This window comes from Hipposideros armiger, unplaced genomic scaffold (genome assembly GCF_001890085.2).
Source record: "Hipposideros armiger isolate ML-2016 unplaced genomic scaffold, ASM189008v1 scaffold_321, whole genome shotgun sequence".
Taxonomy (NCBI): Eukaryota; Metazoa; Chordata; class Mammalia; order Chiroptera; family Hipposideridae; genus Hipposideros; species Hipposideros armiger.
The window spans coordinates 261,533-283,245 of record NW_017731671.1 but is presented as its reverse complement, the minus strand read 5'-3'; the positions used below and the strand labels follow the sequence as shown (position 1 = coordinate 283,245).

The window sequence follows — 21,713 nt, the reverse complement described above, 5'->3', positions numbered from 1 at the left end:
AGAGCTCAGGTCTGAGTCACCTGCTCAGAGGCGCTGCATTGTGCCCTGGTCTAGACTGCATCTGATGACTTTCGTTCAGTACTTAACAGTTTACATTGTTGCTTGCATGTGGGATTAACGTCCATCTCCCCTGCTGGAAACATCTCTGAGGGCAGGTCATCTGCCTTGTTCCATGTTGAATACCCAGGGCCCAGCGCAGCATCTGGCGCTTTATAGGGTCTGGATAAATATTGTGCCAGCTTGGGGCCACTAACTTTAAAAGCAGCGTCCTGCAAACATATGCATACGTCGAAGCATGGGAATGGTCCGAAAGAAATGAGGCCAAGCTCCTAATCCTGGTTGCCCCTGGGAGCTGGGGAAGGGACCAGGATAGGGAATGGTGATGGGGTGTGTGCGTACATGCGTATGCCTGTGTGCGTGCGTGTGCACACATGTAAAGTTGGGGGTGGGGAAGGGGCCGAGATAAGGAATGGTGACGTGTGCGTGCACGTGTAAGCCTGTGTGTGTGCGCACACATGTGAAGTTTGGGGAGTGCTGGCTTCAACTGTAATGATTCTATTTTTTGCTAAATAATGATGAACAAATAAAGCATGTCCCAGGTAAGGAGAGACAGCGATGGGCAGTCCCAAGCCACACTCACAAAGAACAAAAACACACCGTGACACACTGCAATCCGCTGGTGGGTTTTGAGTCTTCACTTTATTACTGTCACCAGAAGTCACCACCTTCACTTGGTTCACCACAAATGGACGGATGTCATAAAAGAGGGTGCCACAGGGCCACTGGATTCACTCTTGAGAGACTTAACCAGGTGGTGGGGAAGTCCAGAGTGGGGACCCAGGATGGGGACCGCCATTCACTGCACACACGCACACACACAGAGATATATTTGTGGAGCCTTATATTATGCATCTTATATATAGAAAATATATATATTTATACTATTCACAGGCAGTAACGCTGCAGGAGGGGCCGGGGGCTCCCAGACAAGGGCTGTGGGCACCAGGGGAGGGGGAGTGTCACATCAAGAGACAGCGCCGGGAGACGGCTGGACCAGCCCACCTTTTCACAAATTCTTGGAAGGGATGCTCCTTAGAGAGTCAAAGGGGTCTTGGGCCAAGGTTAGGGGGCCCCCAAGGGGTAACAAATGGGGGCTCTTGGTTACATGGGGAAAGCCTGGGACCCCACAAAGGTCTTTGAAGATCAAGAATCACCAGGGAAGGTTGGAGTGGGGAGCAGATGTCAGTCTCCTGGGAATTAGTCCCTCAATTGTTACAACCTCAGGTGGACCAGGAGCCACACCCAGGCAGACAGCCTGTGACTGTGCAAGACGAGTGTCACCTCAGAGGCAGGAGACCTGGACCCTGAACCTCTAGCTCTGTGCTTGACTTTGGACAAGTCACCGTCTTCCAGGCCCAACTCTTGCAGCTCTAAACTCATGTGGAACCCAGTTTTCCTGGGCCGTCTCTTGTGCTTGAAGAGAGGAGGGAACCCAAACTCTGTAAGGTCAGGATGCAGGGGGCTTTCCCCCAGGAAAGACTTGGAAGCAGGAAAGGGAGAGGCAGAGGGGGACAGCAGGGAGAGAAAAGGGGATGCCGACGGCCTGTGAGCACAGGCTTTGAGGTTCCCAGGGTGTCCTCAGCTAACAGGAAGAACAAGGCTTCCCCACCGACCTGCCAGTAGGAGAATCAGGAGGCCTGGGTCTCATCCAAACCCTGCCCTCCGTGTCTCACCTCCACCATGGGCTGGCCCGGGCCAGCGCCCAGCCTACTGGTGGGATCGTGTCTGGGCTGTACCTGAGGACAGGTGAGGAATGCTGAGTGCGATGACTCAGTGCCCCCCACTCCTGGCAGGGGTCTTATAAACTTTCCCAGGCTGGGGCGGCAGGGAGAGTCTGCAATAAACACCCAGGGACTGGGTGAAGCTTAAATGTACCCTGCCCTGCAGCCCAGTGTCACCAGAGCTGGCTGCTACTCAGGGAGAACAGATGGAGAGCACCATGGGGTCTCCTAGTTCCCACCAGCAGGGGAGGGTTTTGGTGGGGAGTGGGGGAGGGGAGGGACTTCTCACAGCCTCCTGCATGGGCACAGTACTTCTCCCAGAAACACATCCACACCCACCTACACCCGTACCTGCTCTGCAAACCTCTGGTCTGCTACAGCCTGGCGGATACCATGACTCCCTTCTGCCCCCACTTGGGCCATCCAGAAGGAACCACAGACATAACCCCCTTCCCAGATGTGGAAAACTCAAGTCAGAAACAACCAGCTGCCTGGGGTCCTCTCTCGTCACTGCTGCCCCTTGGGAGGACTGGGACAGACCTAAGTTTGGATCCACGCCTCGCTGCTAACTCACGCTCTGAGTCTGTTTCCCCTTCTGTTAAGTGGGGACAGCGGTTTCACTTCTCTGCCCAGGAAATTCCTTCTCCTTCCCTCATTGCAGTGCTAAGTCCTGCCATCCCAGGACCCTACTCGGGGAGCCTCAGTCCACTGTGCTCTCCCACAGGCCTCTGCCCGCTAACGCACCCTGGTCCAGTGTTGGCTTGGTGCTCCTCTCTGATCGACTATCAGCGCCTTAGCCCCAGCACAGGGGCCCATAACTGCTGAATCAATGGGTGAGTGACTATTACCTGCCTCTTAGGGTTCTTGTGGGGGGCAGGTGGTGCTGGTGGTTGGCACTGGGCCCAGGTCTCCTCGCACTGCTCTCCACTGTTGAAGGCTTCTCCATCCCTTAAGGCTCAGTGAAGAGCCCACCTTGTGCAAAAGCCCCTCCCCTGCCCCCCACAACCCTCCTTGAGCCTTGGGGTCACCTGCGACCCTCTCCCCTACAGCCCATGGCCTCCCTGGGCCTACCATGCATCAGGGGCTCTCACTGTTCATCTTGGGGCAGTCTGTCCCACAGCAAGTACTCTAGCGTCCAGAACCCGTCCACTCTACTCAGCCTTCCACGGGGACACCGGTCCCCCGGCAGGCCTTCTGGAAGGCCAGGGGAAGATGACTGTCCCAGATCAGTTCCGTTTCCTGGGAGGTCACAAGGGCAGGGAATTGGGACACCTGCTGGGTGGCTGGGGCCAAGGAACCCAGACAGCAAGTCCAGCCCTGCCACTCACTGTGACCTCAGGCCGGCTGCTTTCCCCTCTGGGCCCCCTTGTCTACCCAGCCCTGAGAAGGGTCTTAGTGAGCCCATCCGAGAGGCAGGGACAGTGGCCAGTCCTTCGGGAGTCCACAAAGGGGAGGACACACACAGCACGGAGTGGTACACAGGGAAACTCCCACCCTGGGAGGGGCCGGTAGGGATGCGGGGAGAGGGCCTGGAGGCAGGGCTGTCCTGCTGGGGAAGAGCCGGGGCAGAACAGGCCCCTAGCTTGCAGCAGAATCAGGGTGTCTTACGGGCTGCGGTCCCCAAGGCCTCCCAGAGTAACGGGAGCACTGAGCAGTGGCGCCCCAAGCTCGGGGATGAGGGAAGGCAGGGAGGACAGGGGACAGCAGGTGCTCTGCAGTCAGGCGGCCTGGGCTTGGCCCCACCTCCGTCACTGGCTGCCTAGGTGACCCTGGGCAAGTGATGTTGACTTCTCCAGGACTGTTTCCTCAGCCATAAAATGAAGACAGCCTCAACACTTCTAGCAGGGCTGTTGTACCACTCCTAGCAGATGGCAGCCCCCAGTGTCTTACACTCACCCTGCATTCAAACCTTCCCAGCATCATCCCGGTCTACCTTTCCCACCATTCCTACCGCTGGTACCAACAGGGCCTCCTCCACATCTCATCTTCCTCCTTCTCAGAGACCATTTCTCTTTCACAACCATGCTGAGCATGGGCCGGACACACAGTAGGCACTCAATGAATGCTCCATGATACAACAAATGAATGTCAACACCCCAGGCCCCTGCTGGACACACTTGCACACACATGTAAACACCACCCCACACACACCTTACTGTCCCACCCTGCCCTGAGCTGCCCTGGACCTCAGCGTAACAACCAGGAGGCTGGTGAGGTGCTGGGCAGGGCAGCCTGGGAGGGAGCGGGGGTCGGGTGTGGAGGGAGGGGAGTAGGGGGCAGCTGGGACATGGGGAGGCGGGGGCAGGTGGTCACTGCGGCTCAGTAGCCCTGCGACTGGTAGCCCTGGGGCTCGGTATCGAAGGTGTTGGCTGGCTGCTGGTAGGTGCCGCCCATGCCGGCGGGGTCTGGCCCAGCGCTGGGCTCCACGTAGGGGGCGTAAGGCATGCTGGAGTCCTGGCTGGGGTCCATGTAGTCCTGGGAGAAGAGGGCCGAGTCGGCGCCAATCTGGTAACGCTGGAAGGCCAGCACAGCCTGGCCCGCCTGGGGATGGAGGCCGGTGGGGATGAGGACAGGCGGGAGGGGGCGGTTAGGGGAGAGACAGACAAGAGCACTGGGTTAGTTAGTGGCAGTTAGTTCACAGGACACAGGCAATAGAGGGTTAAATATCCTCAAAGCACCAAAGATGAACCCACACCTGACTGAGGGAAGGGAGGCCGTCTCTGCAGCCAGTCCTGGAGAGGCCCAGAGCCGTATCATCTAGCCAGAAAGAACTTCAGATGTCACTTGCTCCATGTCCCCCAATCTCAGAGGTCACTCTGGGCCACCAAAAATGCTACTGTCTCCACTGTGGAGTGTTAAAATGGCCCAAAGGGCCACAACTTCCTTCTCAAACCGTGTCTCAGGGGTGTTATGTACAATGGGGAAAACAAGTTTCTTGGTGACAGAGAACTGTTGGCATCTCCTAAAATTGGTGCAGCCAAATGACTAAGTTCTGGCCAGTGGGTCACCCCAAGTTCTTTGTCCCACCCTTTGACCCAATGCCTGGAATGCAGTTGTGATAGCTGGAACTCTAGTTGCCACAATGGACCATGAGGTCCAGGAGCCAACTTGTAGGGACGGAAGAGGCCTGGTTACTAAAGATTTCTGGAGCCACTACGCCAACCCTGGACTGTCCCCCCAGACTTGATCTTCATTTAAACCACTGTTACTGGCGATTTCTGTCATTTGCTGCTGAACCTAATTCTAACTGAAACAACTTGGTCAAATGAGTTTGGGAAACTAAGTTAAACAGAGTGAAACACATTTCAGGACCATAGGACTTGTCAGAGCCTTGGCTATTTAATGTATGCTGGGATCCCCAAGGGGGAAACTGCAGCAAGCCATGTGCATCAACCTTATCTGACCACTGAAGTCAGCGTTGGGAGAAACTTATCTATAGCATACACGCCTAGGTGGGAAGTCCTTTTTCTTAAAAGCAATTGTATTATTATTAAGGACAATGACCGTAACCACACCAAGCTAGGAGATACATTCAATCTACCATTGAAAAAAGTTTATAGGTTTACATTGAAGGCCTCGCTCGAGATCTTTCCAGCCCAGGTAATCTGCCTGTGATAGAAAAATGCTAACACTCTGCATACCCGTTTCGGGGCTGAAACTAAGGCCTACAGAAGGGAGGCCTCAAGGCAAAGTTAGCACCAGAAGCCAGACCTGAACATAGGGGTCCTGTCCCTTCCTAGGCCAGGGCTCTTCCCACCTCCTTCCATTTGACCAGCACCCTGACAAGGCACTAAATCAACCAGGGACCCAAAAGGGTCATCAGGTCAGAGGCAGGTGCTTGGCATTTGATTCTAGAAGCCCAGTGATCAGGCATTAACTTTTGATTTGTGTCACTGGAGAAAACTCTGAGGGGCGGCCCTTGCTGGGAAGTGGCTGTTTAAAGCAAAGTGTCAGGGGCCTGGGAAGGGCGGGGCTAGAGGAGTTGGGCTGAGGAAATCAGGCATGGCCCTCTTGTATTTCCTACTATGTTGGTATGAGGTCCTGGCTGCTGGGGACTCCGATGCAGGAGCCTTGAGAAGCAGGGAGGTGAAAAGGCCCTGGGGTAGCGGCCAGGTCTTCAGTACCTTTGAGCCATTGGCAAGCCCAGAGAGCACACGGGGAATGAATGAATTGAGTCCCTGAGAGGCACATCTGCAGACCTGGTTCGCCCAGAGCTCCCTGAGTCTACTGTGCAGGCTGGTTTCCTGCACGCAGACAGAGGACTAGAGCAGATGACCTCAGTGGATCCTATCAGGGAGGTGCCTCTGGCTACAGACACCTAGTGCTGGCTACGTGGGGACTCCTTTGCTCTCACTAAGTCAACGCCTCCCTTCACCATCAAGTTTAAGGGGCCACAAGACAGGAGCAAAGGAGGGGCGTGGGCCCCTGCTGGATTGGGGTGCAAAGGGAAGGCTCAGAGTTCTGCTCAGAGCCCAGGGACCTGGTGATCCACCTGGCTCTGCTTCTTCAGAGCAGGTACACTCTCTGGAGCCTCTCCACTGGGCTGCAAGCAGCCTGCACTTGTATGCCTCCAGTGTCGGGAAGCTCATTCTTTGTGTGCTCTGCTCTGAGAGCCTGCTTGTGCTCCATTACCTCCTCGACTCCTGCAGAGAGTGGAGGGATAGTTGGATTCCTGCCCAGGCAGCTGAGGGCCTCAAGAAGGGAACCTGTGCAGAACTGGAGGCCAAAGTCCTTTAGAAGAACAGGACTCACCACATGAGGTTCACCCCCAAAGTTGAGATTACAGAGGTGTCCCTGACACCTTGGAGAGAATGAGTGAATGAATGAGTGAATGAGTGAATGAATGAATGAGTGAATGAATAAATGAATGAGTGAATGAATGAAAGAACAAAAGAGCCTACATTTATTGAGCAACTCTGTGCCAACCTTTGTTTCATCCACACAACAGCCCTGAGAGGTTGGTCCCTTATCACTCCTCAGTCCAGGGAAGTGGACTGAGGCTCAGAGAGGTGCAGGGGTTTGCCCAGGGTCACACAGCACATGAGAGCAGGGCTGGGCCGGGAGTCCTCTGATGTCCTCGGCCAAGCCCCCTTGGCAGTCAGCCTTCGCGGGGACTGTAAGATCAACATCAGCCTTCGTGCCACAGCCATGGGACAGGCTCCCACACCATCCATGGCTCATCACCCTGGCAGCCCATGTATGGACGCTCCAACCCTCAAATAGCCCGTGGCAGTCCATTTGGGGGAGATTTTGGTTTGTCTCTCTTCCCCTCCCCAGCCTGTGGGCTCTTGGGGCCAGGGACCCTCTCTGATTCATCACTAGGCACAAAACAGCTGCTCAATAAATGTTTACTAAATGAACAGACACACGAAGAATAAACAAAGGAGGCAGTGAGTGACGGAGTGGCGAGTCTTAACTGGCCTCTCAAGCCAGCCTTTCACTGCCCTGTACGCCCTGGCCTCCTGGCCGTTCCAGGGAGCGGACTGTCCCCACAACCCTGCCACGTGGCAGGACACAGGGCTCCCTGCTTCTGGGAGCTGGGCAGGCCTATGGCTGTGCCGAGTCAGGAAACAGCGTGCTGTATTCCTCCTGGAAGGTAAGGTCCTTGAATCTCCGCACGGCCAGGGCTGCGGTCAGGCTCTGCCAGGAGAGAGCAGGGGTGAGGACAGCAGGGAAGAGCTGGGAAGGGCAGAGGAGCCAGCAGAGAAGCAGGCTTCAGTGGGCCAGGGAGCACCTGTCAGTCAGGCTTTCAGACCCACCCCCTGAAAGTCCAGCTGTCCATTCACCCACTCCTCCCCTGTGAGCCCTACCCCCATCTTAGGGCTCACTGCTCCCAAACTCCTCCCAGGAGGGCTGAGTGGACCCCACTTTCAGGGCACCTTCTCTGGTCTGAGATCCCTGGGGTCACCTGGTTCTTCCTGCCCAGCCTTGAAGACACAGAGATCTGGAGTGCTCATGGCTGGCGTGCTGGGGCCTGAATCACAGCTCTCCTCCAAACTAGCTCCCAATATTGTAGGGGGGGCGGGGGCGGGGTTCCAGGAGCAATATCTAGGAGCCCTCAAAAAGAGAAAGAAGTTGCCCCAGCGCAGGACCAGGAGGGTGAGGGCAGAGGGGGGCTGGCTGCCTACAGAGAGCCCTGGAGGCCCCTCCCTGCAGAGGGTTGGGCTGAGGATTACTGGACAGCCCAAAGGGGATGGGGGAGAGCCCTAGGGTGGGGGCATGGAGCCATGTGGCCTCAGATAGCTACAGGAGGGAGATGAGGAGAAAAGAAATCCATGGAGATGACCTGGAATCTCAATTCCAGGGGCAGTCTTGCTGTCGAGACCTCTGGGTTTAGAAGCCACAGGGCCTCCCTCTGGCCAGTGGGTCCCAGAGACATGATCTCCTTGACCCACAAATATTTTTTTTAATCTGAATAAATTGCTAACACATAAAGATCAGATTTCATACAGAAGTTCAGATTTTTGGCTTCTCTGGAAAACAGAAGAGGCTGTGGGTGCTTATTCCTGCTTCAGTATGGGGGCCGAGCAGAGAGTTTCCTTTTGGGGTGGGTGTAGGCTTGCCACCCGGCCTGCTCGCACCTTCACATGTCCTGCCCAGCGGGCAGCTGAGTTTATGACAGCCTCCGCCAAATCCAATACCCTGATTTTACAGATGGGGAGACAGAGGCTCAGAAAATTGGAGGCTGCCCCAAGGTGTGACCTAGGTATCCTGACTCCAAGGCCTGGGCTCCTTCCCAGCTTTGGAACCTCAAAGCTTTATCTTCCTGAGCAGGCTGCAGCCTCCTCGTCTGCCCACCACCCAATTGCCATGGTGGGCGCTCTGCACAAGGGTCTGCCATCACCATGCGACTGTCCTCATTGGCAGTGACAACAGCTTCCTTCCTCAGGGGGAAGCCCTCCCGCCGTGAACATTGAGGAGAGAAGAGAATGGAGTCCCTGGCTATGCGGGAGGCCCCAGCCCGATGGGAGGCCCCAGCCCAGGAGCCTGGCTGGGCGGGCAAGTGTGGGCTGTATACTCACCCACGAGAAGATGGAGAAGAAGGAGAAGGCGATGGCGGCCCGGGCCGCATCTGTCCCCTCGTTCAGCGGGTTGTCTTTGGGCTTGGAGACCTGCCACTGATTGGCCAGGTAGCAGAAGCCCACAAACCAGAGGAAGGCCCAGAAGGCTGAGGTGCCCACCAGAGTCAGGCAGAGCAGGCCACGCATGGGGAGAGAGGGCGAATGGGGAGGAAATGGGGAAACCAAGGAATAGAGCACGTCTCCCATGCTCCCCCACCCCCAAAGTGTGTGTGTGGGGGGCAGAGAGGGGCGCACAGGGAAGGGAAGGTGAGAACAGGGAGGCCAGTCAGATGCACAGCCAGAGACAGACCATGGAAAGGAGACAGCCAGGGCCCAGGGAGAGCCAGGGGCAGTGAGAGGAGGGAGGGAGGGAGAAAGGGGGGGGGAGAGGGAGGGAGAAAGAGGGGGAGAGGGGGGAGGGAAGGAGGGAGAAAAAGTCCGTCAGCCTAGGCCAGCATTTCTCCAATCTCAGCCAAACACAGATTTCCCAGCTATCCCTGACGCGCCCACCGTCCACTCCAACGCCTATAGCATTCTGGGAGGAGCACCCCCAACCCACCCCCCACTACAGCCTCACAGAGAACTGGGCAAGGGGAGGAGGATGGGAGGGGCTCAACTCTGGCAGGTCTGAGTCTCAGCGTCTAATGGGCTTGCAGCTTTATAGTCCCCGAGGTTAGTGAGGGGCCCTTTGAGAGCCGAGATCTGGAGAGTTCAGCAGTGGGAACCTTGTGGTGACAAGATCTTTTATGGTGCCCAGGGTCATATCCAGAGAGGACCAGAGCTGCTCACACAGAGTGTGTGTGTGCGCCCAGGGGGTGGGGTGTCTAGAGCCTAGTCCCTCCCAGAGGCACTGCTGGGGAACCCTGGGGCTCCACGGAATACAGTTTGAGAACTATTAATTATGTTCTAGTTCCTTCAAATCTAAGGGACCCCAGACCTTGCTGCTGGGCTCATTCTGAGGGTCCCAGGCCTGGAAATGGGGGGAGGGCCCCACCAGAGACCTGGGACCATGACCTTAGGCCAGAGAGACTGGAAGTCTTACTGACCCCCAACCTAAGCCTCTACCAGTCAGATTCTCTGGACTCGTGGGACCAAGCTCAGCGTTCCTCTGCCAAGGCCGGTTGTGAAAGGCAAGGGCAGCAGGTCACATCAGCTTCCAGCTCCAGGCTCTGACCCTCCCAGGGCACCTACCGTGCGCCAGGGCCTCCAGTCACTGCTGTTTAGTTCTCATGAGGCTCCACCAGGGAGGTGGCACAGAAGAGGCCACTCAGAGCAGAGACGGCTCCCTGGATGCCGCACTGCCCTCCCCGCTGTGGAGCTGTGGGCTGCTCTGGAGGCTCAGGCTAGCCCAGGTCCTACCCTTCCCGGTCGCCAGTCCTGTGACCCCAAGCCTGTCCCTTCACCGGCCGCATAGGTGTGCGTGAGGATTAACGGGAATAGGGCTGGGACAGCCCTCTGCAGACTCTGTTGTGTGGAGGGGGTGCCCTCTGGGGTGGGGGCTCACCCGAGACACCGATGTCTGACAGGACGGCTTTCTTGCGGTCCTTCACGCTGCTGATCTGTGGGAAGTACACATCCAGGGCCAGGTAGAGCAGGCAGGTGAGGAAGGCGAACACGCCCACGGCCACGCCGTAGCTGCAGGCATTGGGGTTCCGGTTGTAGATGCAGAACTCCTTCCCCTCCGAGGGGGTGTTGAGGTAGCCCTCGTTCACAATGGAGCCGAACACCACGATGGAAAACACCTGAGGGGGGCAGGGAGGGGCGGGGCAGGCATGAGACCTGGGCAGGTCCCACCCACTACCAGCCCTGGTTGGGGAGCCACCAATAGCCCTCAGCCTGCTACCTGCCCCTCCGTGAGCCCTCTTCACCTCAAACAGCAGGTGTTTCAGAGGGCGGGCTTGGGGTAACATAGCACAGGGCAGAGTCCATGGCTTCCTTCCTCAGCCCCACACTGAGGACCCTCTGACCGCAGATGTGGCTCAGCCCCACCAGCCAGGTCCTGAGAGGTCTTCCTGGGCCCTGACACCAGGTTCCTCTAGGACTGCACCTGGGCCCCCAGAACCAGACGCCTCATGCCCTCCTGGGCCATGAACCTGCTACGCCTCCACCCCATCTCGGCTCCCCTCCCCTCCACAGAGCCACAGGCTGTTCTGGGGTCTCAGGCCCTGTCCTGGGTCCCACCCCCTTCCCTGTTGCCCAGGCTCTGGCAAGCGGAAGGCATGATGGATGAAAATAACACTAGTGACAATCCTGCCAATTACAGGGCAACCTATAACACCCTGAGTGTGTTACACATGGTACCTCATTTAACGCCCCCAACAACCCTCCCCAACAGGTCTATTTCAGGTGGGTTGGCAGCCAGCTGAGATGGCCCCAGGACCCCCACCTACTGGTAATCATGCCTTGTGCAGACGCTTTCCCCTGAACTGTAGGCTGGGTCTAGCGATCTGCTACAGAACATGGCAAAAAGTGATGGGATGTCACTTCTGTGGTGAGCTAGACTCTGGCTTCCGTCTTGCCCACCTTCTCTAACCCCCTCACTTGCTCGCTCTGATGGAAGCAGGTGCCATGTTTTGAGCTGCCTTATGGAGAGGCCGACCTGGCAAGGAACTGAGGGAGGCCTCCGGCCAACAGCCAGCAGGGAACTGAGCCCCTCAGCCCAACAGCCCACAAGGAGGCGAGTCCTGCCAGCACCGCGTAAGCATGTTTAAAAATGGCTCCATCCTCAGCCTTCGGATGAGACTGTGGCCCTGGCTGACACCACAGTTATAGCCTGTGACAGACCCTGAGGCAGCGGCACATAGCGAAGCAGATTCCTGACCATAGAAACTGTGAGATGACCAAGGTTTGTGTTTTAAACCACTACATTTTTGGGTGACTTGCTACACAGCGAGAGCTACCTGACACAAAATCAGCATCACCAGCATTTTGCAGATGAGGCATTTAAAGTGCAGGTATCGGGGCCGGCCAAGTGGCGCGTTGGTTAAGAGCTGGCTTGGGACGCCAGAGGGCCCCGGTTCGGATCCCACATATGAGGGCCAGTGACACTGCCCTCTACAGCTAAAATGCTGAACAACAGCTCAACCTGGAACTGGGCTGCCATGAGTCACCAGCGACAGCATAGGCTGCAGCCCCTGCTGCAGTGGGTTGCCACGGGCTACCGTGTGTAGCCAGCAGCCGCAGTGAGCGGCCAGCAGCCGCAGTGAGCGGCCGTCCAGAAGCCAGCAACTAATCTGCCTCACCCGGGAAGAGTGCAATGATGGTGCCAACTTGGGCCAGTGAAGCAACGTCCTCCACAACTAGACTGAAGAACAAAAGAACAAAAGGATAGCAACTTGTCTGTTCCCCTTCCCCCAATTCTCCAGCGCTGTTCCCATCCCCCAATTCCCCAATAAAAATCTTTAAAAAACAATAATAATAAAATAAAATAAAGTGCAGGTATCGGTTAATGTGCCAGGAGTCACATAACTGGTAAGTGGCAAGGCTGGCTTCAAACCCAGGGACCTGACTCTACAGTTCATGCGTTTTCCTCCTGCCTCCCACCTGCCCTGGACCTGTGAGGATGAAGAGGCTCAGACCCAGCGGACACACACACAAGAAGGCAGAGGCCAGAGGGCATTTTTATTGTCCATTTTCCACTCCTTTTTGCATTCCAAGTTTTTTATAATAAGAAACTTCAATTTCAATATAAGCCAAATATATTTTCAGCCTCAGTTATCACCCACGCAGGTCAGGGGAAAATATGAGAAGCATTATTATTTTTTTATCTTATCTTTTTAAGACGTCTGTCCTTTACATGAATTTTATCATGCACTGCATGTATTAGTGTAGTAGTAACATATATAAAACAAATAAATCTACATTTAATGGGAGGATTCAAAAATTTTTTTCCTGAAGGGGTACATGATCAAAAGTTGGGGGACCACTGGTTCATTGTTCTCTGTGTTCAGAAGGATTCTGACCCAAATGTCCATCAGTGGATGAATGAGTAGAAGTCATAGCATATCCACGCGATGGAATATTACTCAGCCATAGAAAGGACCACAGTTCTGACACCTGCTACAACCGGATGAATCTTAAAACACGCGAAAAAAGGAGTGAAAGAAGCCAGACACAAAAGGTCAGTATTACATGATTTCTTGTATGTATGATATGCATAACAGAGACAGAAAGCAGGCTTGAGGGGCGTGGGGGCGGGGGGGAATGCGGAGTGGTTACTCAATAGCAACGGGGTGTTTTACGGGATGATGAGGAAGTTTTGAAACTGGAGAGGTGGTGGTAGCACAACACTGTGAATACACTAACTGCCACTGAATTGTACACTTTAAAATGGTTTATTGTATGTTACATGAATTTTTCTTCAATTAAAAAAAGAAAAAGGATTATGGGGCTGTGTCTTGGTTCAGCCACGCACGGAAGTGGGCCGTGGGCCACACATTTAGCAGTCCTGATTTGGGAATGTCCTAGTGCAGTCATCCTGGCTCACAGCTCTGCCCTGTCAGAGGTCCTGAACCAGAGAGGGCAATTTGCACTGCCCCCAATGAACAGAGTCGGAAAACTGAGGCTCAGAATGAGGTGACGCTGTTGTTAGCAGTGCAGGCTGAACTGCTTCTCAGCCCTGTGCTCTTTTCTACTTGGCCAGGCTGACTCAGCACAGGAGCTGGGTCGTGAAGAAGGGGTGGTACTTCCTGAGTCCTGAGGGATCAGCAGTGAAGAAGCATCAGTGTGACTGGGTCAGGCAGTGTGGCTGGAGTGTCTGGTGCTCAGGGGCACAGGAGGGGAGAGACACAGCACTTCCTCGCGGACACTCTCCCTGGGGGCTGTAGCCAGAGGTGGGACCAGGCATAGACCCCCTTCCAAAAGCAGGCCAGAGGAGGTGGAAGGGGAGCCAGGGGTCCAGGCTCTGGGTACAGCAGAGGAGGACCGTTAGATGGGCCCTCCGGGGAAAGAAGCAGGGAGGCCCTGGAGGGCCGGGAGGCAAGTGCTGCAGACCATGCGTCCCCCAGAGGGTAAGGAGCAAATCAAAACCCCTCCCAGGGCCTGGGACCCACCAGGGCCCGGGGCAGAGTGGAAAGAGGAGGCCTCACACCAGCTCCCTGCTGCCTGCCCCTCGGCCGCTGGCCCTTCTCTCCGCCCCACGGCTCCGGCACACATGGGCATTCATCACAGATCAGAGGCTTCTCGGTGCCCAGCACTGTGCTGGGAGGGAGCATCAAGGGGTAACCGCGTCCATGGAGACCCTGCTGTGGGGGCGCTAACAGTCTGGCGGGGCAGGAGTGAGCGGGGTAAGAGTCGGTCAGACTGCCTGCGCTTGCTGAAACCTAGCTTGGCCACTTGTCTGGTGGGTGACCTTGGGCGAGTGTCTTAACCTCTCTGAGCCTCAGTTCCCTCATCTGTAGAGTGGGCAACAATGGCACCTGACCACTGACTGTGGTGAGGGATGAATGAGGCCATACACGGAAGACAGCACATGACATGGAGTAAGCACCCCCCCCATGCTAGACTGACACTAAACGAGCGGACTAGGAGGGAAGCGCTCAGGAAAGGGAGCTGGACGCAGTGGTTCTTGAACTGAGATGAGAAGGAAACAGCCCTGCAAAGATCAGGGCGGGCAGCATGTTTCAGGGAGACGGGCAGAAAGGGCGGAGGCCAAGGGCAGAAGTGAGAAGGAGAGTGGCTGGAGCAGTGACCAGGGAGCCGGGGCTGGTGGTCAAGGCCTCACCTCCCTGTACTTCCCACCACCCACCTGTTCCCCACATTCTCACTGTTTCCTCTCTGGAAGACGGTTTCCATGCCACAGGTCCTGTGCTGTCACTAACTTTTCTGTTTATGTTCAGTGGAGGTGGAGTGAGCTGACAGGCGGCCCCTCGGCTCGGCATGTGCTATGCAGGGAGCTGACAGCTCTACACCCATAGGGCCCTGTGTCCAGGGCCTGGAAGACCTCATCTCAGAGGCCAGAGAACTGGGGCTTGCCAGCAGGTGTTCATTCAACAGCATTTCCTGAGCACCTAGTATGTGCCAGGCCCTGTGCAAGAAGCTGAGGAGGCGGCAAGGTCCCTGTTCTCACCAAGGGAGACAAACAGTAAGCCGACAAATATGTAGGTAAGTCCCAACAAGTGTCCTGAAGGGGCATAAAGCCGGGCGAGAGGAGACAGACTGGGTGACCGGGGACGGGGGCTCTGAGGAAGTGGACTTCGAGCAGAAGGCCAACATTCCAGAGAGAGGTCACCACAAGTGCAAAGGCCCTGGGGTGCGAATGAGCTCAGCGTGTTGAGGAGGCACAGGGAGGGCAGCGTGGCAGCAGCACAGTTAGCGAGGTGCGGCAGGCAGGGGCCGGGGTAGGCAGGGCTGGCCCCCAGCGCCCTCAGGGGCAGGATGAGTTCGGGAGCCACTACAGGCTTAAGAGGAAGCGAGTGACTTGATCTGATTTAGGTTTGAAAAGAATCACCTTGGCTACGAAGGAGAAAAAAGATAGTAGGGGCAAAAGCAAAAGCAGGGAAGCTGGCGGGGGCTAAGCAGCGCCCAGGTGAGGCACGAGGGGGCTGGGCCGGCGTGCGCAGGGTGACGGTGAGAAGTGGTGGGGCGCTGAGTGTATCCTTAAGCTAAAGCCACTAGAACCTGGGGACAGGTCTGCTGTGGGGAGTGAAAGGAGAGTGAAGAGGGGAGGCGTTGGGTGTGACGACAGTCAGGAACAGAGGTGTGCACGCCAGGCCCCCAGAAGTTGCAGGGCTGGGCCAGGACTGGAAGCCTCACCTGGACCAGGCCTGCTAGTCTACAGGTGGGGAAACTGAGGCTCGGGGAAGGGAAGAAATGTTGCCAAGGACACACAATCAGCCCCTGCAAACTCCCTCCAGGACCCTAGGCCCCAGTTTAACTTCTCCATTTAGCTGCCATCTCCCCAACCTGGGTGGGAGGGAGCCCCCCAAGAGCAGAGCATGGGCCTCGGTTTCTGTTCCTCAGCCACTCACAGTCCATGGCAGGAGAAAGGGGGTGCTCCCTCAGGACCCACTATGTGACTCTTATTAACTCCATGAGGACCATGCCCTTATTCTTACTTTACAGTCGTGTCTGGGGACCTGTCCAGGTCACACAGCTGGTTAGGGTGGATTCAGCTCAAAGCAGACGGAGTCTCTGAATCCAAGCCGGTGCCCTGTGGCCTCTGGGGTGACTTGCTAGGGCCAGATCTGCCTGGGCAGCAGGAAGCACACAGAGCAGCCCCCAGAGAACCAGAAATTAAACCAGAATGACATTCTATGCTATGCAGCGGAGGCTCTGGGAAAGCATCCTAACAAGGCGGGTCTGCTGCAGGGATCAGGGACTGTCTGCAGAGGCAGACCCACAGCTGGAAGCAGGCGAGGATGGAGGGAGGGTTGCTCGGGGGAGGACCCAGAGAAGCCACGGCCACTCGGCCACTCGCAGGCACAGGAAAAACAACCTCTTTCCCTCGAGCTAAAGAAAAATGCTAAAAGAACAAAAACAACAACAACAAAACCCGCCAAGGTAAACGGGCCAAGGCTCTTTGTTTTTTCTGTGTGTTTTTTTGCCATGTTTCTAATCCAATCCTTGGTCTTTTAAAAAACGGATTCCAGATGGTACTTGGAGCAGAGCTGTGTCAAACTCACCAAAATCAAATCGGAAGGGATCTCAGAATTTTGGAATTTCAGGATCTCGGGCTGGGGATCCAGCTCTGCACAGAAATAGAGACCAGCCAGACCCCGCCCTGGCCTCCCCTCCTCCCATCCCCTCTCAGCCATCCCAGAGCGCTGGGGGGGCACTGTTTGATAATTTTGCACCTGCTACTCGGGCCTTCCCAACAGCCCTTCCCCACCTTTTTCATCTTTCAAATAGGAGTGAACTCTGTCTCACCCTTCAAAGCCCTGCTGGGAGGTGGCGACTCCCAGCCTGGTCTGGGACACTTTCCTTCCCAGTCACTCTTCTCTAAGCCCTATACACACTCCTGCTGGGGGCTCATTTACAGTCTCCCCAGAGACCCTGAGACAGCCCACAGCCTCCGCAGGGGCCTTGCACTGATAGGAGTGCCTGACAAATATCATCTCATTTAATCCTCACCAACCCCTCTAAAGATAAACTTAAAAACACCCCCACAAAGCAGATTTACTCAGCCCATTTCACAGAGAGCGAAGCTGAGGCTTGGAGAGGCCTGGGCTCTGGCTGGCCCATGGCAGGTAAGCAGGGTGCTGGGCCACCTGCCAGGCCTGCCCCCATCAGCCCCGGTCTAGAATGGGAGCCAAGCCGCCACCTGCAGCTGCTGCCCCTGAAGGAGTGAATTCCAGATTCCAAACTTGAGGATCAGCATGAGACCCAGGAGGGACTCCTGCTGTCCTGCCCACAGTGCAGGAGGGGCAGGGCCCACTTTACTCCACATCCACACACAGAGCGGGCAGGCCGTTTGGGGCCACTGTTGGGCATCGGGCTAACACAGGCTCTGGGGAGAGCTGGGCCCAGCCAGCCCGCGGGGGGGTCGGGGAGGACACATACAGATCACAGCTGTTCACCCAGAGCTTCCCAGAGGCCTGGCTTGAAACACCTTTAGGCATATGCCGAGCTTTCCCCCAGACACACTGTAGAGAGAGGAGATCTGACGCCCGCGACCCTCTGAGCCTGCCAGCTCCGAATGACATCATCCATTTCACCCTGCACAGGGACATCTGTTCCAAGCCGAGTGGCTGGGAGGAGTCCCTGGTCCCTGTCCCACATTGCACACAGCCAGCTAGCTGACCTGCTCACTGGTTCTGTACTTTGTAGTCTCGGCTGCTGCCCACTTCCAGGCTGCCAGGGCCCTCACCAACCGCAGCTCTCACCAGTCCCTCCCCCGGCTGAGGGTACAGTCCCTGTCCTAGGCAGGGGATGAGATACCCCTATTTGGGCTCTCCCAGCCTCCCAGTGACCTCAAGTCACCTTCATCCTGTCTCCCACCCCGCTGCTCAGACTCCAAACTGGGCTTCACCTCGAACCCCATCCAATCTGGCAGTCAGGCTACTGCTTCAGCCTCCCCCAAATAACTTGAATTACTCCACGCCCCACGCTGGTCCAGGCCAGCATCACCTCTTGCCAGGCGATGACAGCAGCTTCCTAGTTTCTGTGTGTCCACTCCCACCCCCACCCCTGCACTGTCCTCTTTATAGCAGTTGGAAAGATCTCTTTAAATCTAAATCAGTTCATGTCACCCACCCGCTGCTCCATCCCACCTATCCACCCCCACACCCCTCAGGGCTCCTGCCTTCCTGAGGTTCCTTTACTACCACTCTACTCCCTTCTCGCTGCCTCCCCAGCTCATTCCTGCCCCAGGGCCTTTGCACTTGGCTGTTCTCTCAGCCGGGGATAGGTAGAGTTCCCCAGATCTTCCTGGCTGGCTCCCACTGGTTCCTTCTCAACCTCCAAATCTCAATGCAAGACACCTCCTCAGAGAAGCCCTCCAGACCTGACTCCAAGACCTACAATATTCTCCAATACCGCAATTTATTTTCTTCATAACGTCATATAATTTTTCTTTTTTTTTTTTTGCTATTTATTGGTTCAGTTGTTGGGTATGGGTCTTACCCTCGGAGCCACAGGGAGAGTCAGGAAAGGCTCTGAGGGGAGCAAATGGCAAGCCTGACAGATGGGCAGAGGCACAGGCAGCATGGGAGTCAGGAGAAAGGTGTACTCCCTCCTCAGCATCCCTGGCTTGTGCCCCCGCTTGCACACCTGTGAACACAGAGCGTTCACTCCCTAACGAGGGGGCTGCTGAGTCCTCTCTCATGACCTGAACCTGCCTTCCTATCGGTGTCCCCACCCACATCCTCCATCCTGCCTCCTGGGCCCCAGGGAAAGACTGAGCAGAAAAAAGGGTGCCACCATGCTTTTGAGGGATGAGTCAGACTGCCAAGGGCCCCCTTCGTGGGAATGGGGCTCTGACTTCCCCAAGGTCATGTGAGGAAAACAGCTGAAGCCAAGGCAGGGGCGCGTGACGGGCACTGGACAGCCACTCGGCTTCCTGAAGAGCCTCGTGCAGGGCTGCAGGGCAGAGGCAGAATGGGTGGGGTGGCTGGGGTCCCTCCTCTCCTCCCCTGCCCGGCACCACATTCTGCAGCCTTGGATGTGACCTGCTGGGGATTAAGCTGTAATCTTCCGCAAGCTGTCCCCTCAAGTTCTCAGCGGCGGGGTCGGGGAACGGGCTCTGCTGGACAGGGGCCTGAGGGAGTAGCCCCTGGCCCCAAGGTGCTGAGACATAGCCTGGGTGAAGTGAAGGCCCCTCCTTCTCTCCACACTGTCACCATCCTCGCCCTCTTGTGGCCAGGGGCCTCGTTAGAAAAGGGGAAACTGAGACCCAGAGAGGGGTCTCACCAGGACTCACACTTGGCAGAAGGGACCAGACACCCACCCCAGTTCCTATCACCTCTGCCCTTTCTGAGGCGGGGAGCTCGTGGGGGTAGTGAGAAATGCCACCCCTGGAAAAGGGTTGTAACACCAGCTGAGCATGGCTGAGCACACCCTTCCTGGGCAGGACCTCAGGAGCGCCCCCAGCTTACAGGTGGGGAGACCGAGGCTCTGTGAGGGCCTTCGGCCGGTAAGAAGTGCTGTCTGCTCTTCCTCGCCTCCGTGCCCGCCTCTGCCCTGCCAGCCCCGACATGCCTCACGCTGTGCCCCGTTTCTCTCCCTCTGTGGAAATTCCAGATCTTCAGAAAGATAGTCTGGTCCCAGGCCCTGCCTCATGTTCTAGAAGAGAAGAAAGACACAAAAGAAGCAAAGCCCTTTGCTTTGAGAGTTCTTACAGCTGTTCACGAAGGAAGGAAGGAAGAGGGAGGATCAAGCAAGCTTGGAGGAGTCCTGAAAGGCCTCAGAGGGGAGGTGGCATTTAAGGTGGGCCTCTAAGGCTGGGTGGGAGAGTTGGATAGGGACGGTGGGTGGAAGGAGGGCCGGGCAGCGCACTTCACAACATTGTTCACCCACATGCGGAGTCCCTGCGCGATGCCAGGCCCTGTCCAGCACTGGGAACACGACAGTGATATACCAGACTCGGTCCCTGGCACTGCCCTGCTGCGCCTCTCCGCCTTTACCATGCCTTCCATCTGCCTGGAACGCCTTCCCCCTTCTCTGCCTGGCTGGTCTCATCCCTCTTATCTCAACTCTACTGCCACCTCCTATCCCTGACCCACGTGAGTGTTCCCTCACTCTGGGTCTTGCGCTCACCTCCGTATTGTAACTGGTTTCTCCACATCCCCCCCCCCCCAGATTGTGAGCCCTCACCGAAGGGCAGGCACCCAGCACACGCTCTACGTGTACGTTAAATAGAAGATGACACGGTGTCTGCGTCCTGCGGCTGTTGGGTCCAATGGGAGAACATATAAACCCCTCACTGCCTGCCAGATGCAGCTGAGAGAGCCATTAATAACAATCAGCAATGGGATTTGGCAATGTGAAGGTCACGGATAATGGAGACAGCCTGGCAGGGAGCGTGTGACAGGAATCCAGAGGAGAAACACTGGAGACGGTGACTGTAGACAAATCTGAAGGACTCAAAAAATGGGTGAGGGATGGAAATCACGCACATCTGTAAGCGAATGGGAAGGCGCCAGAGTGGGGAGGGCGACACCGAGGATGGAGAAGAGGGAAGGAGGAAAGGAGTCGGGAATGGTGAGTGTCAATGTCACTGCTAGATCTGAATCCTTGAGTAGGTGAGAAGACGTCTAGTGGCACTTGGGAGGCTGGCCTGAGCCACCAGAACAGGAGACAACCTGGGGAGGCTGAGGGTGGATACAAGCAGAGCTTTGCCAGGTGAGTGCAGAAGGCTAGAGCTAGAAGCAGGTGGGTGAGGCCACTGGGGACCCCAAGCTGGAGAGGGGGACAGAGTAGACCGGGGTGAGGGCAGTGCACAGTGGGAGGGTCAATGGCTCAGAGGCCCAAGGGCCACTGGAATCAGAGGAGAGGGGGAGAGCTAGAAAGACAGAGCGGTGGGAAGAGGTGGTCACCGGAGTGTGCGCACAACAGGAGAATGGCCTAGGGTACGCCTGGCGGCTGGCTGAGGCAGATGAGGACAAGACTGTGGGGGGAGGGGAAGCCAAGGAAGTAAAAGGCCAAGGGCTTGAGAAGGGTCATGGGGGCGGACACTACAATGACCAGGAATGAAGGCAGAGGTGGTGCTAGAGAGAGCAGGCACCAAGGGTAGGCATCTTGGAGGGACAGAAGTGAGCTGGGGCTGGCTGACAGTGAGGGGATTGGCTGATCCTGTGCTGCTGTGAGATTCGAAGCTGGGGAGAATGGTCTGGAAACAGCCTCAGGAGCCAGGGGGACCCTGCCCCACCTCCAGGCCCAGCAGAGAGAGGGTAAGCGGGAAAGAATAGCCCGCACTGAGAGGGCTGCCAAGAAAGCGGGGTCTTGGGGTGACGCCAGGTTACAGTGCAATTTACAATTAGGGATGTCCACAGGGTGCTGAAGACTCGGGACACAGAACATGTCCTCTCACCCCGCCCCGATCGTGAGTTACTTGAGAAACCCCAGGTTGTTGGGGTTCCTGGACTATGGCATTCTAAACAGCCTGGGGCTGACAGCCTGGGGCTGTTCCAGCCACCCCTTCCCCCATATCCTCCTCTCCTGCAGAGGGGAGCTAAGCAAAATTCCATTCCAGGAAGGGATGGCCCCCCCAGAAACACAGGGGCATGGCTGCCCTGCCAGGCTCCACTGATGCTGCTCTGCTCACATATATAGACCCGGGGCCCATGCCTCCCTGCTGCAGGCCCCCAAAAAGCATTGGGGAGACAGTGGTTCTTGACATCACTTCTTTAAAGACCAACCAGTCTAAAAGTTCCCAACCTAGGGCCGGCCTAGTGGCGCGATGGTTAAGAACTGGCTTGGGACGCCAGAGGGCCCC

The 21,713-nt window shown here is 56.5% G+C and overlaps 1 protein-coding gene across 3 annotated transcripts in view; it reads right to left on the bottom strand.

Annotated features, from left to right (window-relative positions):
• Positions 1 to 672: 672 nt before the first annotated feature.
• The window catches only part of SYNGR1 (synaptogyrin 1), a 26,893-nt gene continuing 5,852 nt past the window's right edge, over positions 673 to 21,713 (bottom strand). Inside the window, exons 2-4 of one of the 3 annotated variants that reach the window (XM_019660565.1) lie at positions 10,347 to 10,584; positions 8,804 to 8,949; positions 673 to 4,322 (exon numbers count right to left, since the gene is read on the bottom strand). In XM_019660565.1, coding sequence (XP_019516110.1) covers positions 4,101 to 4,322; positions 8,804 to 8,949; positions 10,347 to 10,584 — 606 coding nt within the window. In that variant the 3' untranslated portion in view covers positions 673 to 4,100. Of the gene's footprint in view, positions 4,323 to 7,115; positions 7,461 to 8,803; positions 8,950 to 10,346; positions 10,585 to 21,713 lie in introns of those variants that run through there. The other 2 variants (XM_019660566.1, XM_019660567.1) reach the window with 2 other exon arrangements.